We start from the raw sequence: 12,671 nt of genomic DNA on the forward strand, positions 1-12,671 counted from the left end.
ATAATCAGTTTAAAGACATAACTGAACTTAGTTGTAATAATAGGTGAGTAGTGACAACGAACTCACAAGAATGAAGAGTAATGAGTGTTGTTGTGGTTAGCATAGCATTTTGCACACAGTGGTTCAAGACTCTTCTTCCTTGGATTTTGCAAACATCAACTGCTTGTATTGTTTCTTGAAATCACTCATCTTAGTGCTTTGTTTGAGTTCCTTACTCAATCCGTTCCATAATTTGATTCCACATACTGAAATGCTGTGGATTTTTAGCATTGTTCTCACGTATAAGTGTCTTCAGTTTACTTTTTATCTGAGATCATATTTTTCTTCTCTTGTTGAAAAGTACTGTATGACATTTATGGGTAGCAGGTTATTGTTTGCTTTATGCATAATTTCAGCTGTTTGAAAATTTACTAGATCAGCAAATTTGAATATTTGTGATTTTGGAAATAGAGGATTTTTTGATGTTGTCTATACGCGGCACTACGGATTATCCGAACTGATCTTTTTTGCAGGACATTTCTCGGGTGAAGATTACTTTTGTAGTTATTACCCCATATTGCCACACAATAAGTTAGATATCATAATACCAGACATCAAAAGTTCCATAATATTTTTACTTTATTCCCAGACTAGTATAACATTCTCAACTTTCCAAAAAATACAACTTTATTTGTTTTGTTTGTTTTTCATAATATTATGACTTAAAAAAACAACATTTTTTTCTTTAATATTTAAACTCTACACTACTAAAATGACATTATTTTTCCTCATAATATTGCAAATTTATTATCATACAATTACGACTTTTACTCGACTTTTACTTTTTTACCAGGCTGTGTTTTAAGATGTGTAGCGAAGCCTGTTTTATAATTCCACTTCCAAAAGTACAGCAAGTGAGGGATATGATAGATTGGTCTCATATTTGGGGTTCATAAACAGGCTTAAAGTCCATTTTGCATAACAGACGACCTTTAATGGCTCTTCTGTTGCATGAACTGTGATGTTGCTCGTGAGCAACATAAGGCAGGTGAATGGCACGCATCTAATAGGCTAAATACACATGCTCCTCTACATGTAACATGCAACAGTTACAGCAAGTTACAGCAAAGTGATGTAACTCTGGCTTCCATAAATAGACGTTAAAAAGCACCGTCTCGGTCCGTATTCATGCATATCAAGATATTTTTAATTGCAGCAATGGCAAATCCCGTTTGATCAATCCATTGTCCTTCACCTTCCATAACTATGAAGGAACTAAACATCAAGTGCTCCAATGCATATGTACGCCATGCATCTTGGCCAACACTCCAGCTTGCTGCTAGCTCAGCCGCTTCAGCTTTCGATAAAAAGTTGCGGCCGCCAAAATGGCAGTCACACCTATGACAACGAGGACAGCTACGGCAATCCCCAAGCCGACCGACGCGCCCTCGCCATCAGACTGGCCGCCAGACTGGGCTGTGTGCACAAAAAATGAAATGCATTACTCCAAACAGACAGGATGATGAGTCGCTTCAGAGAGGAAATTGCCATGAACAAAATATACTTACCCTCTTCTTTGGATTGGGTGCCTGCTAGAAAGATAAAAAAGTATTTCAGTATGAGGTGCAAACTTTACAATTGTTGCTGTCTGATGACAACTCCGTATGTAATGTGTTATTTTTTTTTTCCCAGGGGGGATAAAAAATGGTTTGTAGCAAAGTGCTTCTTGAATAACACACCTCAACAACCGTTATTAGAAGTGGGACTGTGTTCATGTTTCTTTCAGCCTGTAACAATGCATAGCAAGGTAAAAACAACACGATCCTTCTGTACAAATCTCACAATGTGACTGTGCATTGCATCAGCTTGTTTCGAAGTTTCATGCCTAATTTAGCCACTTGGTTTTGACTCACATGCGTTAACCACCTGCTCAAAACCTTTACGTTCATCATCCAAGCTTGTCGATACTTAAGTACAAGTAAAACTGACGAGTTTGGCAGAACCAACCTGATAGCGTCATCCATTCTTGGAAATGGAGAAAAAATTTAAGTTCCAGTCTGTTTCTTCTAGTTTAGGTAAGAAGATGCATGGGAATGTCCAACTAGATGATGAGGGGACGGCAAAGTCATCCAAATACTTTGGCTTCTCAGGAGACATACAATAAAAATACTGCCTCACTGGCTTCACGTCGCTGACGTTTACGTCATCCTCGACCCAACTAGCACGTGAAGGAACTCACTGCATATAGAGAGATGCAAAATTTTTAAGTGACAAAATAAGGGCAAAAACTGAACAAAGTGACGGAGATGTGGGTGTCAGTGGAGATGTTTCTTAAAACAGGAACGTCCAAATTGCAGCCCGGTGCCCATTTGTGGCCCACAGCTGTTTTTTATTAGCACATTCTTAAAATATAATTTAACAAGAAATAATAATTTTTAAAAAAAACAGCAAAAGTGGAAAAATCTACAGTAATTTTATAGGAATAATGTAAAAATATGAAGCGAAAAAAATTGTACTCTAATGAGGTAAAGTCATCATTTTACGAGAACAACTAACATCATTTTTAACAAAAAAAGACATTTTTAAAGTCGTAATATGAGAAACAAATAAAACAAGAAACATTTTTGGAAAATTATGTTGCAGAAAATGTTAATGTCACTAGAATGAAGTCAAAATACAGGACTGTAGAAATAACATCGTAATTACGAGAAGAAAATTTACAAGACAAAAGTGGAAACAGTTGGAAAATTCAATAAACAGCAAACTGTAAAGTATGAAGTCAGAATATTAAGAGAAAAACAGTTGTATTCTAATGAGAGAAAACGTCGCTATTTTTGACAGCCCTAATAATAATAATCCACTTTAAGCAAACAATCAGTCACGTCAATCTTTGAAAACTATTTCAGCGTGAAATATACATACTGCATCATACGGAGCCCAGACAGAGACATGGTGGGGGAAAAAAAGCAAAATCACGAGAAACTTTTGCTAGATCCCGATGAACTTTTGTGAAAGCTACAGAAAGTTTTGGAAGATCCTGACAAGCTTTTGGGAGATTTTGCATATAAAGCCTATATTCATTCAATTGCCTTGTGGTGTTATAGAACGTGTTTTTATTGTTTTTTTAGCTTTGCACTTTTAACGGTATATCCAGAAGAATTTCATTATGTTGGTGTGGTTTCAAGCATAATTATGTGTTCTGAAGAACAGGTCGTAATCAGGGGTGCCATATAAGGGGAAAAAGTTAGGACAATTCCAAGGGCCCCTGACAGAAAATAGAGATGTGGTGATAACAGCTGCCCGGGGGGTGTCCCTATGTGATTGTTTTTTTTCATGGGGCCCTGATTTCCTGGCGGCGCCCCTGGGTGTGGTGGTCAGTGGAGATACAATGATGATAATTTTCAGGTGTAGAAATGATTCCAAAGGTACATACGGTCATCAGCCCGAGCTTTTATCTGGACGGTGAGCACAGACGGCTCAGTGATGCTGTCCACAGTCGTCTCTACGCTCCTCCTCCTCCTCCTGTTGCATTGCTGTGGATCACAAATCGGATCAGAGCTGAAGATTATGTAGGGTTTTTGTTAGAGATGCTCGATATTGGCTTTCTGATACACCAATATTGTCCAGCACTTCATTACCGTTATCAACTCATACCGATATTGGCATCAGCTCTTCCCTCAAACTAATAAGTCACATGTAGCATAATGAATGCATTATCCTTCTTTTCTGTGATGCCACTGGATGAATTTCACAAATAATTAAAAAGTGCCATATTTATCTTAAACATTTTGTCTGAACAAAATAGTCATTTAAAAAATGAGTTGCAATAGTCAACTGTAATAACATCTTCTCCTATTATCAATAGCAATGACCATTTCGTGTTCATAAACATCCGTACATGAGCAAAGGAAAGTGCGATGTATGAAACTCTGGACTAAAACAATCAGTGAAATTATAAAACGGTAGGAAGGAAAGGAAAACGCCGGACTCCCCCCTTGCATAATCAGCACTTTAGTCATTGCAAATTGCATATACTTTGGAGGAGAAGGGGAAAACTTGGAAATAATTCCAGACTGCAGACGTACTGAGCGAGCAAGCTTGTTGCTCTGTGCAGCACAGCGCAGTTTGATATCATTTTCTGAAGCAAAAACAATACCGATGTGATCCGATATCATCCGACATCCCTGCTTTCTGTTTGACATGAGCGCGAGTCACACTCCCTCACCTTGAAGGTGCTGCACGTGCTTGGCTCGCAGAGTCGAGTGATGCAGTGGAGATAGTAGGTGGAGACGGTCTCATTCTGCTGCTCGATAAAGCGGAACGCCGAGAAGTGGAAGCGGGCCTTTTGGCTGTCGCCGTTCTCCAGGATGGTGGTCAGCTGGTTGATGGAGCACCTTTCAATAACAGGCGAACCTCACCAGTTGCACTTGGGTGTTGTTGCATACAGTGCAGTGTATTCATGATGTTAGGGAAGACTGCGAGAAAGTGACCTTTGTAGTTTTACAGTAACCACGTTCCCTTAATTCCCCCTCACTTTGTAATAATACATTGTATAGTATGTAGTGGCAACCATCTTTAGAAATGTTGTAGACCAGGGGTGTCCAAACTTTTTCCAGAAAAATGAAACGATGCAACTTTGATATTTTGTAAAGCAACACATGTAGATATGCTAAGAAGTTATATATATTTCAAGAAAAAACTGCATCTCAGCTTTGTCATGTAGGTAAAAAAAAGCCTATTATTAGTATCAACTTCGCTCCTTGGTCTATTTTTTCCCATTTTTGCTGTTTTTAAAAAATGTTCTAAATATTTCAACTTTCTTCCTAAATCATCTCTGTAAAAATTTTTCTGGTAAAATTATGACTTTTTTTCCCATAATATTTTGACTTTATTCAAATAGTACTATCACGTTTTCCCTCAACCTCATTTTCCATCCATCCATCCATCCATTTTCTATACCGCTTCTCCTATTTTTCAGGTCGCGGGGGCTGGAGCCTATCCCAGCTGACTTCGGGCGACAGGCGGGGTACACCCTGCACTGGTCGCCAGCCAATCGCAGGGCACATATAGACAAACAACCATTCACACTCACATTCATACCTATGGACAATTTAGAGTCGCCAATTAACCTAACATGCATGTTTTTGGAATGTGGGAGGAAACCGGAGTACCCGGAGAAAACCCACACACTCACGGGGAGAACATGCAAACTCTACACAGAAATGCCCAAGGGAGAATCGAACCCAGGTCTTCCCGATCTCCAAACTGTTACTGTGTTGGCCAACATGCTAACCACTAGACCACCGTGCGGCCTTAATTAAATATATCAATTTAATTAATTGTGTCTGTTTTCTTTTAGATTTCTTGTCAAATCAAAAATGTTTTATGTGCTGCGGGCCACAAATGGCCCCCAGGCCTCACTTTGGACACCCCTGTTGTAGACCATGAATACACTAAAGAATAACCCAAACATTGTACTGTGGATTTTGCTTTCTTTGGACTTACGAGACAAAGAGATTGAAGAAGGTGGAGTTGGTCGGCTGCGGCGACACCGAGGCGTAGCAACGGTCCAGAAGCACAAAATACCTGTGGAGAAAGAATGAGGTCCCCAGCACCGAGTCAGAGACTCCAGGTCACAGGTGGAATCCTCAAATGTACAATCTATCAAGACACGTGCTTGTAAAGTGTAGGTAAGAGGAAGTCAACTATAGGTAAGAGGAAGTAGACTATAGGTAAGAGGAAGTAGACTATAGGTAAAAGGAAGTAGATTGTAGGTAAGAGGAAGTAAACTATAGGTAAGTGGAAGTAAACTATAGGTAAGAGGAAGTAAACTATAGGTAAGAGGAAGTAGACTATAGGTGAGAGGAAGTAAACTATAGGTAAGAGGAAGTAAACTATAGGTAAAAGGAAGTAGACTGTAGGTAAGAGGAAGTAAACTATAGGTAAGAGGAAGTAAACTATAGGTAAGTGGAAGTAAACTATAGGTAAGAGGAAGTAAACTATAGGTAAGAGGAAGTAGACTATAGGTAAGAGGAAGTAGACTGTATGTAAGAGGAAGTAAACTATAGGTAAGAGGAAGTAGACTATAGGTAAGAGGAAGTAGACTATAGGTAAAAGGAAGTAGATTGTAGGTAAGAGGAAGTAAACTATAGGTAAGTGGAAGTAAACTATAGGTAAGTGGAAGTAAACTATAGGTAAGAGGAAGTAAACTACAGTATAGGTAAGAGGAAGTAGACTATCGGTTAGAGGAAGTAGACTGTAGGTAACAGGAAGTAAACTATAGGTAAGAGGAAGTAGACTATAGGTGAGAGGAAGTAAACTATAGGTAAGAGGAAGTAAACTATAGGTAAAAGGAAGTAGACTGTAGGTAAGAGGAAGTAAACTATAGGTAAGAGGAAGTAAACTATAGGTAAGTGGAAGTAAACTATAGGTAAGAGGAAGTAAACTATAGGTAAGAGGAAGTAGACTATAGGTAAGAGGAAGTAGACTGTAGGTAAGAGGAAGTAAACTATAGGTAAGAGGAAGTAGACTATAGGTAAGAGGAAGTAGACTATAGGTAAAAGGAAGTAGATTGTAGGTAAGAGGAAGTAAACTATAGGTAAGAGGAAGTAAACTATAGGTAAGTGGAAGTAAACTATAGGTAAGAGGAAGTAAACTACAGTATAGGTAAGAGGAAGTAGACTATCGGTTAGAGGAAGTAGACTGTAGGTAACAGGAAGTAAACTATAGGTAAGAGGAAGTAGACTATAGGTAAGAGGAAGTAGACTGTAGGTAAAAGGAAGTAAACTATAGGTAAGAGGAAGTCAACTATAGGTAAGAGGAAGTAAACTATAGGTAAGAGGAAGTAAACTATAGGTGAGAGGACTGCATGTCGCCACACGGGAAACAAGCCAACAAGTTATAAAAGCAACTGCTCAATTCCAATTGACTCTGCCGGACATTTTTATCATGGAAATGCTTCTTACTGCGACGTCAGGTTGGAGGCCACCACCTCCACGTAGATCTTTTTTCGCAGCTCAATGCCCTGCGGTGGCATGATGAGTGGCATGGTGTAGTTTTCATCCTGCAAAAAGGAGGAACATGGAAATGAAGTCATTATTACATCTGCTCTTAAGAAAGTTCAGTGATGAAAGTGTGTTAGGAAGGAAGGTACCTGGTACAAGGTCATGCTGAGGGTGCTGATGAAGCTTCCATTGTTGTCTTTCATAGCAATGGAGGAGGATGACCTACAAAGGGATAGGTTTGTTTATGCCCAAAGTGCAGCCCAGGGGCCATTTGTGTCCCGCAAGTTGTTTCTTATTGGCCCGCAGCACATTCTAAAAATATAATTTACCAAGAAAACTTAAACAAAAGCAAAAATGTTAACACAGCAGTTATTTTACAGGAATAATGTTGTAATATTATGAGGAAAAATAACGTCATTTTAATAGCGTAAAGTGGAAATATTAAAGAAAAAAGACTTTCAAGATTGTAATATTTCTTAAAGTCACAATATTATGAGAAACAAACAAAACAAAGAATAAAGTTTGTAGGTTTTGATTGGTTGCAGAAAAGATTAAAATGTTACAAGAACAAAGTCTGAAATTCCATTCCATTTTCCTCCCCTTATCCGGGTCCGGGTCGCGGGGGCAGCAGTCTCAGTAGGGAAGCCGAGACTTCCAGGTCCCCGGCCACCTCCTACAGCTCCACCGGGCCAGCTGTGAGACATAATCCCTCCAGCGTGTCCTAGGTCTTCCCCGGCGCCTTTTCCCGGCTGGGCATGCCCGGAACACGTCACCAGGGAGGCGTCCGGGAGACATTCGGACTAGATGGCCGAGCCACCTCAACTGGCTCCTCTCGATGTGAAGGAGCAGTGGCTCGACTCTGAGCTCTTCCCGGATGACCGAGCTCCTCACCCTATCTCTTAGGGTGAGTCCAGCTACCCTACGGAGGAAACTCATTTCAGCCGCTTCTATCCGTGATCTCGTTCTTTCGGTCACAACCCAAAGCTCTTGACCGTAGGTGAGAGTGGGAACATAGATCGATCTGTAAATTGAGAGCTTTGCCTTCCGGCTCAGCTCTCTCTTCACCACGACGGTCCGGTACAGCGACCGCATTACTGCAGAAGCTGCGCCGATCCGCCTATCGACCTCACGCTCCAACCTTGCCTCACTCGTGAACAAGACCCCGAGATACTTGAACTCCTCCACTTGGGGCAGGACCTCATTCCCAACCCGGAGGGAGCAATCCACCCTTTTCCAAGAACCAGTAAACGCTGCAGGTCACAGTCCGATGAGGCCATCAGGACCACATCGTCTGCAAATAGCAGAGACGAGATCCTAAGGCCCCCGAACTGGACTCCCTTGAGGTCAGCAGGCCTGCTTCCCCTTTCTGAGGCGCTTCCCCTTAAGTCATACCAAAGAAAACAATAAATAAAGTTGTAATGTATGGAAAATTTGTTTGCATAAAAAGTTATAATGTTCTAAGAACAAAGTCAAAATATTACTGCAATAAAGTCATAGTTATGAGAAGAAAATTTTCAAGAAGAAAGTTAAAATAGTTGGAAATTGTCAAAAAAATAGCTGTAATTTTACAAGAATGAATGAATTAAGCTGAGATACACTTTTTTCTTGAAATATCTACTGTATAACTTCTTAGCATATACTTTACAAAATATCAAAGTGGCAAAGTTTCATTTTTCACTATGTGACACTCGCTGGAAAAAGTTAGATTCTTACACATCCACTTGGGTGTTGTTGATGAGGTACTCCAGAGGGTAGGCGCACGAGTAGTAATATTTGAGCTCTGTGTTGTAGGTGATCATTCCAATGGTGGGGTCGTACGATCGCACCACCCCGCTGATGTTGACCGTTTGGATGTTGGAGAAGTCGGAAAATACTCCCGTCCCCGGTGCACTTGTGGTCTGGGAACAGGATATTTTATGATGCTTGGAATTGTTGGTCTGAAACTACTCTGCTTGGATGCATTCACTTACGATGAAGTTACTCCCGCAGGCGTTTCCCTCTCGGATGGGGAAGCTGTATCTCACTACGGGGGGTACCACGGATGCATCCAGCATAGCCTGACAGTCTGAATTGCCCTGGACGCGGTTGAGGATCAGTAGACTCTCATTGTATCCGCTGTAGACAGCCGGGCAGATTTGGATTGCCAGGTCGATGGTGGATGTGCCGCACATGACTGCAATGTCTGTTAATTCTGATGGCAAGAAGCAATAGATTACAATTCACTTTGATAGCATTACTCATCGCTATTAGGCATGGGCATAATAGACAAACAATTGGTAGCTGATTCATGGTGGATTGAAGCAATTGAGGCAAAATGGGGTGCATTACTTGGCTGCAACCAGCAGAGGCACTGGAGATTCATTCTTAACTAGTTGGCTGTTTGGCATCAGGTATGGGGAGTCAAGACACAACCAGCACACATTCTGCTGTGTCACCACTCTCAGTACGACAATGGCATTGAATTAGGAGTTCAGAACAATCAGAGAGGTTGAAAATATTGTGTATTTATAACAGGGACGTCCAAAGTGCAGCCCGCAGCTGTTTTTTTAGTGGCCGGCAGCACATTCTAGAAATATATACCGTAATTTAACATGAAAACTAAAAAAAAAAAAAAAAAAAAGCAAAAATGGAAAAAACACAAACGCAGTCAAAGTATTAAGAGGAAAAATGTATAATGTAATGAGAAAATGTCATCATTTTACAAGAATACAGTCGTAATATTATGAAGAAAACTAACAGCATTTCAGTAACATAAAGTTGAAATAGTAAAGAAAAAAGATGTTTTTTTAAATGTCATAATATTAAGAAAAACAAACAAGTTACAATTTTATGCAATAAAATCACTATATTACAAGGAGAAAATGTTGAAGATTATTTAAGAAGAAAGATTAAATATTTGGAATTTAAAAAAAAACAACAACAGCAGAAATGGGGAAAAAATGAGAGTACAGTGAAAATATTAAGAGAAAAAAAGTCTTGTTCTAATGAGGAAAAAGTCACAATTTTATTGAAAGAAAAGTGTAATATGAGGAAACATAATGCCATTTTAGTAACAAAGAGATCAAATATAAAAAAAAAATGTTAGTTTTTAATGTCATAATATTATGAGAAGCTAACAATATGTTTTGGAAAATTTGGTTGGGGAAAAAGTTATAATATTATGGCGATAAAGTCAAAATATTATGGGAATAAAGTAATAAAGAAGGACATTTACAAAGACGAGACGAGAGAAAAATTAAAATATTTGGGGAAAAAAACAGCAAATTTGGGCGAAGTTCATACTAATAATACGCTTTTTCACCTCAGGAAATGTAGCCAAATGCCCACCTATGGAAAGCCAAATTGCAAACATAGCTCTCACATCATAAACCCATAACTGATTAATTGCAACACTTGTGTTTTGCCTGCAAATAAATATTTTGTCATCATGTGGTCGATCGATCTGTGAAGCAACAGCCTCTGAGAGGGAATCAAAAGAAGGAGGTTGAAGGTCAGGTCGTCTGTTCGTCTCACCGGGTCGTCTGGCATATGCTCCACAGTCAGATAAGCTGAGGGCCTCGCGGCCCGCAATACACAGGGAGGTCAGGATAAGGATGCTGATCAAAGCCATCTCCCAGCTCTGGCCTCTGTGTGAGAAAGCTGAGGGAGAAACACAAAATGTCAGATCCAAAAACACTTCTGAAGGACATTAATCCACAAAAGGCGTCCGGGATTAAAGTTGCAAAACCCACTTGTGGAAACTGTCTAACAGTGACCTACCTCAGTCTCCTGACCTGGTTTGTGATGGGAGAGAGCGGTTCAGTCTTTTTTTATATACGGCACCGCTCACCGCTGTTTTAGGATTGGACGGAAAGAGGGTCAATGACACATTGGTGGGGTTTGCGTGAACAATTCATTTTTTGTAGCCCAGGCTCTGTGTTTGCCTCCTGGAGGCAAATGATGAAACCCAACAAAAGCCCCTTTAAACTTACAAACTGGAACAATGTCCATGAGGCTTTAAGTGCATGAACGCACCATGTTACCCACTTATATGGAACTCAATAAAGTGAGAGAATGTGTGCTCTCTATTCAGCCGGGACACAATACAGAGAAGAGGACATGTTGTCTTCTGATGATTTAGTGTGGCCTCCATGGATGAGCTTTTTATGTGACTCAGCTTTTTATGTCATCAGAGATGTTTTTGAAGCGCAGATGATCATAAGGATGACTGAAAAGGTGACACATTCATGTCTTAGCTCCTCATTCCGCTTAAGCTCATGCTCAAAATGTGAATGTCGGTGTCCGTGCAGGCTCACACGCATACAGCATCTTAAAACTTAAGCCCAGATTGAAGCTCAGAAGGGTACGTTAAAACGATCTTGTCAGCCGAGCCACCTGGGAAGGCAACGCTCAGATCGGGGTCAAGTTGGAGGATGGGTGTCATGCTTTTGTATGAAACCTGCATGGCTTCGTATGCAGGGCATGTTATTACCGGCACGGCTTGTGCACGTAAACATGCAGGGTGAGCCTGAACTTGGGCTTGACATCGCAATCCCGTGCCCACTTTGGGAGAAGATTTCAGCACTTAAGATGAGGGGAGATAATGGTATTCGCTGCACTTATTTCACCGTTCCTTGAAGATGACGGAGACGTCACATCATGGCTGTTGAAAGTTCGGATTAGAGTGCAGCCGAGTTGTGTGGGCCACAATAGCAGATGTGCACCTGAGGTCTACGGGTCATTGCACTGAAAATCAGTTCAGCAAAAATGGAAAGTGTGACTCAAACGACTGGAATGATATTTAAGGAAAAAAATGCCCTTATTTAAAACGAAATGATGACAGGGTGTCCTCATAAATCCACTCATTAAATTCTATAAATGACTAAAAACTCAATGTACAATGTGCTTTGGGAGGCTGACAAAAAGCAACAGCAATTTTATCCTTAGAAATTAAAGTTTTTACTACTTAAAAACTTACTTACTTTACTACTAATACAGGTAATAATAATTCATAATTTACATTCATTCATTTTCTACCACTTGTGCTATTCTGCGTCATAGGTGAGCTATAGAATATTTTGGGGTCATGTTATAGTTTGGTTTTCATATTTCCTTTCCCTTGTTTTATTTTCTACTTTTGTGTTTACCACGCAGATCCCGGGGTTCTCCATGCCATGTGCTGTTGCTGCTGCCGTCCGCCATCCAGTCCTGCCTCGTGTTCTCTACTACACCTTCTCTACTTTACTGAAGGTGGTATTATGATTATTATATTAATACTAATTCATATTAATATATATCAGGATTATATACTGTATACTGTATATCAGTATCGGCCAATTTCCGTGATGAAGCCATTTCTAAAGCTTTGGGACTCCAGCGAACCACAGTGAGAGCTATTATCCAAAAATGGCAAAAACAAGGAACAGTGGTGAACCTTCCTGGCCAGAACGGCAGCAACGACTCATCCAAGATTTCACAAATGACCCCACAACAACACCCAAAGAACTGCAGGCCTCAATTGCCTCAGTTAAAGTCAGTGTTCATAACTCCACTATAAGAAAGACGCTGGGCAAAAACGGCCTGCATGGCAGAGTTCCAAGGTGAAAACCATTGCTGAACAAAAAGAACATTAAGGCTCATCTAAATTTTGCCAGAAAACATCATCCCCAAGACCTTTGCAAAAATACTCTGCAGTCTGTATTTTTGACC

The 12,671-nt window shown here is 40.2% G+C and overlaps 1 protein-coding gene across 1 annotated transcript; it reads right to left on the minus strand.

Moving 5' to 3' along the window:
* Positions 1 to 1,318: 1,318 nt before the first annotated feature.
* On the minus strand, positions 1,319 to 12,164 carry si:ch211-229d2.5 (zona pellucida-like domain-containing protein 1). Its single transcript, XM_054794854.1, has 11 exons — positions 12,110 to 12,164; positions 10,497 to 10,622; positions 8,954 to 9,174; positions 8,697 to 8,881; positions 7,133 to 7,205; positions 6,945 to 7,042; positions 5,485 to 5,565; positions 4,205 to 4,373; positions 3,413 to 3,512; positions 1,548 to 1,571; positions 1,319 to 1,455 (listed from the first exon to the last, which is right to left on the minus strand). The coding sequence occupies exons 1-11, from the start codon at positions 12,162 to 12,164 to the stop codon at positions 1,319 to 1,321; spliced, it is 1,269 nt and encodes a 422-aa protein (XP_054650829.1).
* Positions 12,165 to 12,671: the final 507 nt, after the last annotated feature.

Source organism: Dunckerocampus dactyliophorus, chromosome 12 (genome assembly GCF_027744805.1).
Source record: "Dunckerocampus dactyliophorus isolate RoL2022-P2 chromosome 12, RoL_Ddac_1.1, whole genome shotgun sequence".
Classification (NCBI taxonomy): Eukaryota; Metazoa; Chordata; class Actinopteri; order Syngnathiformes; family Syngnathidae; genus Dunckerocampus; species Dunckerocampus dactyliophorus.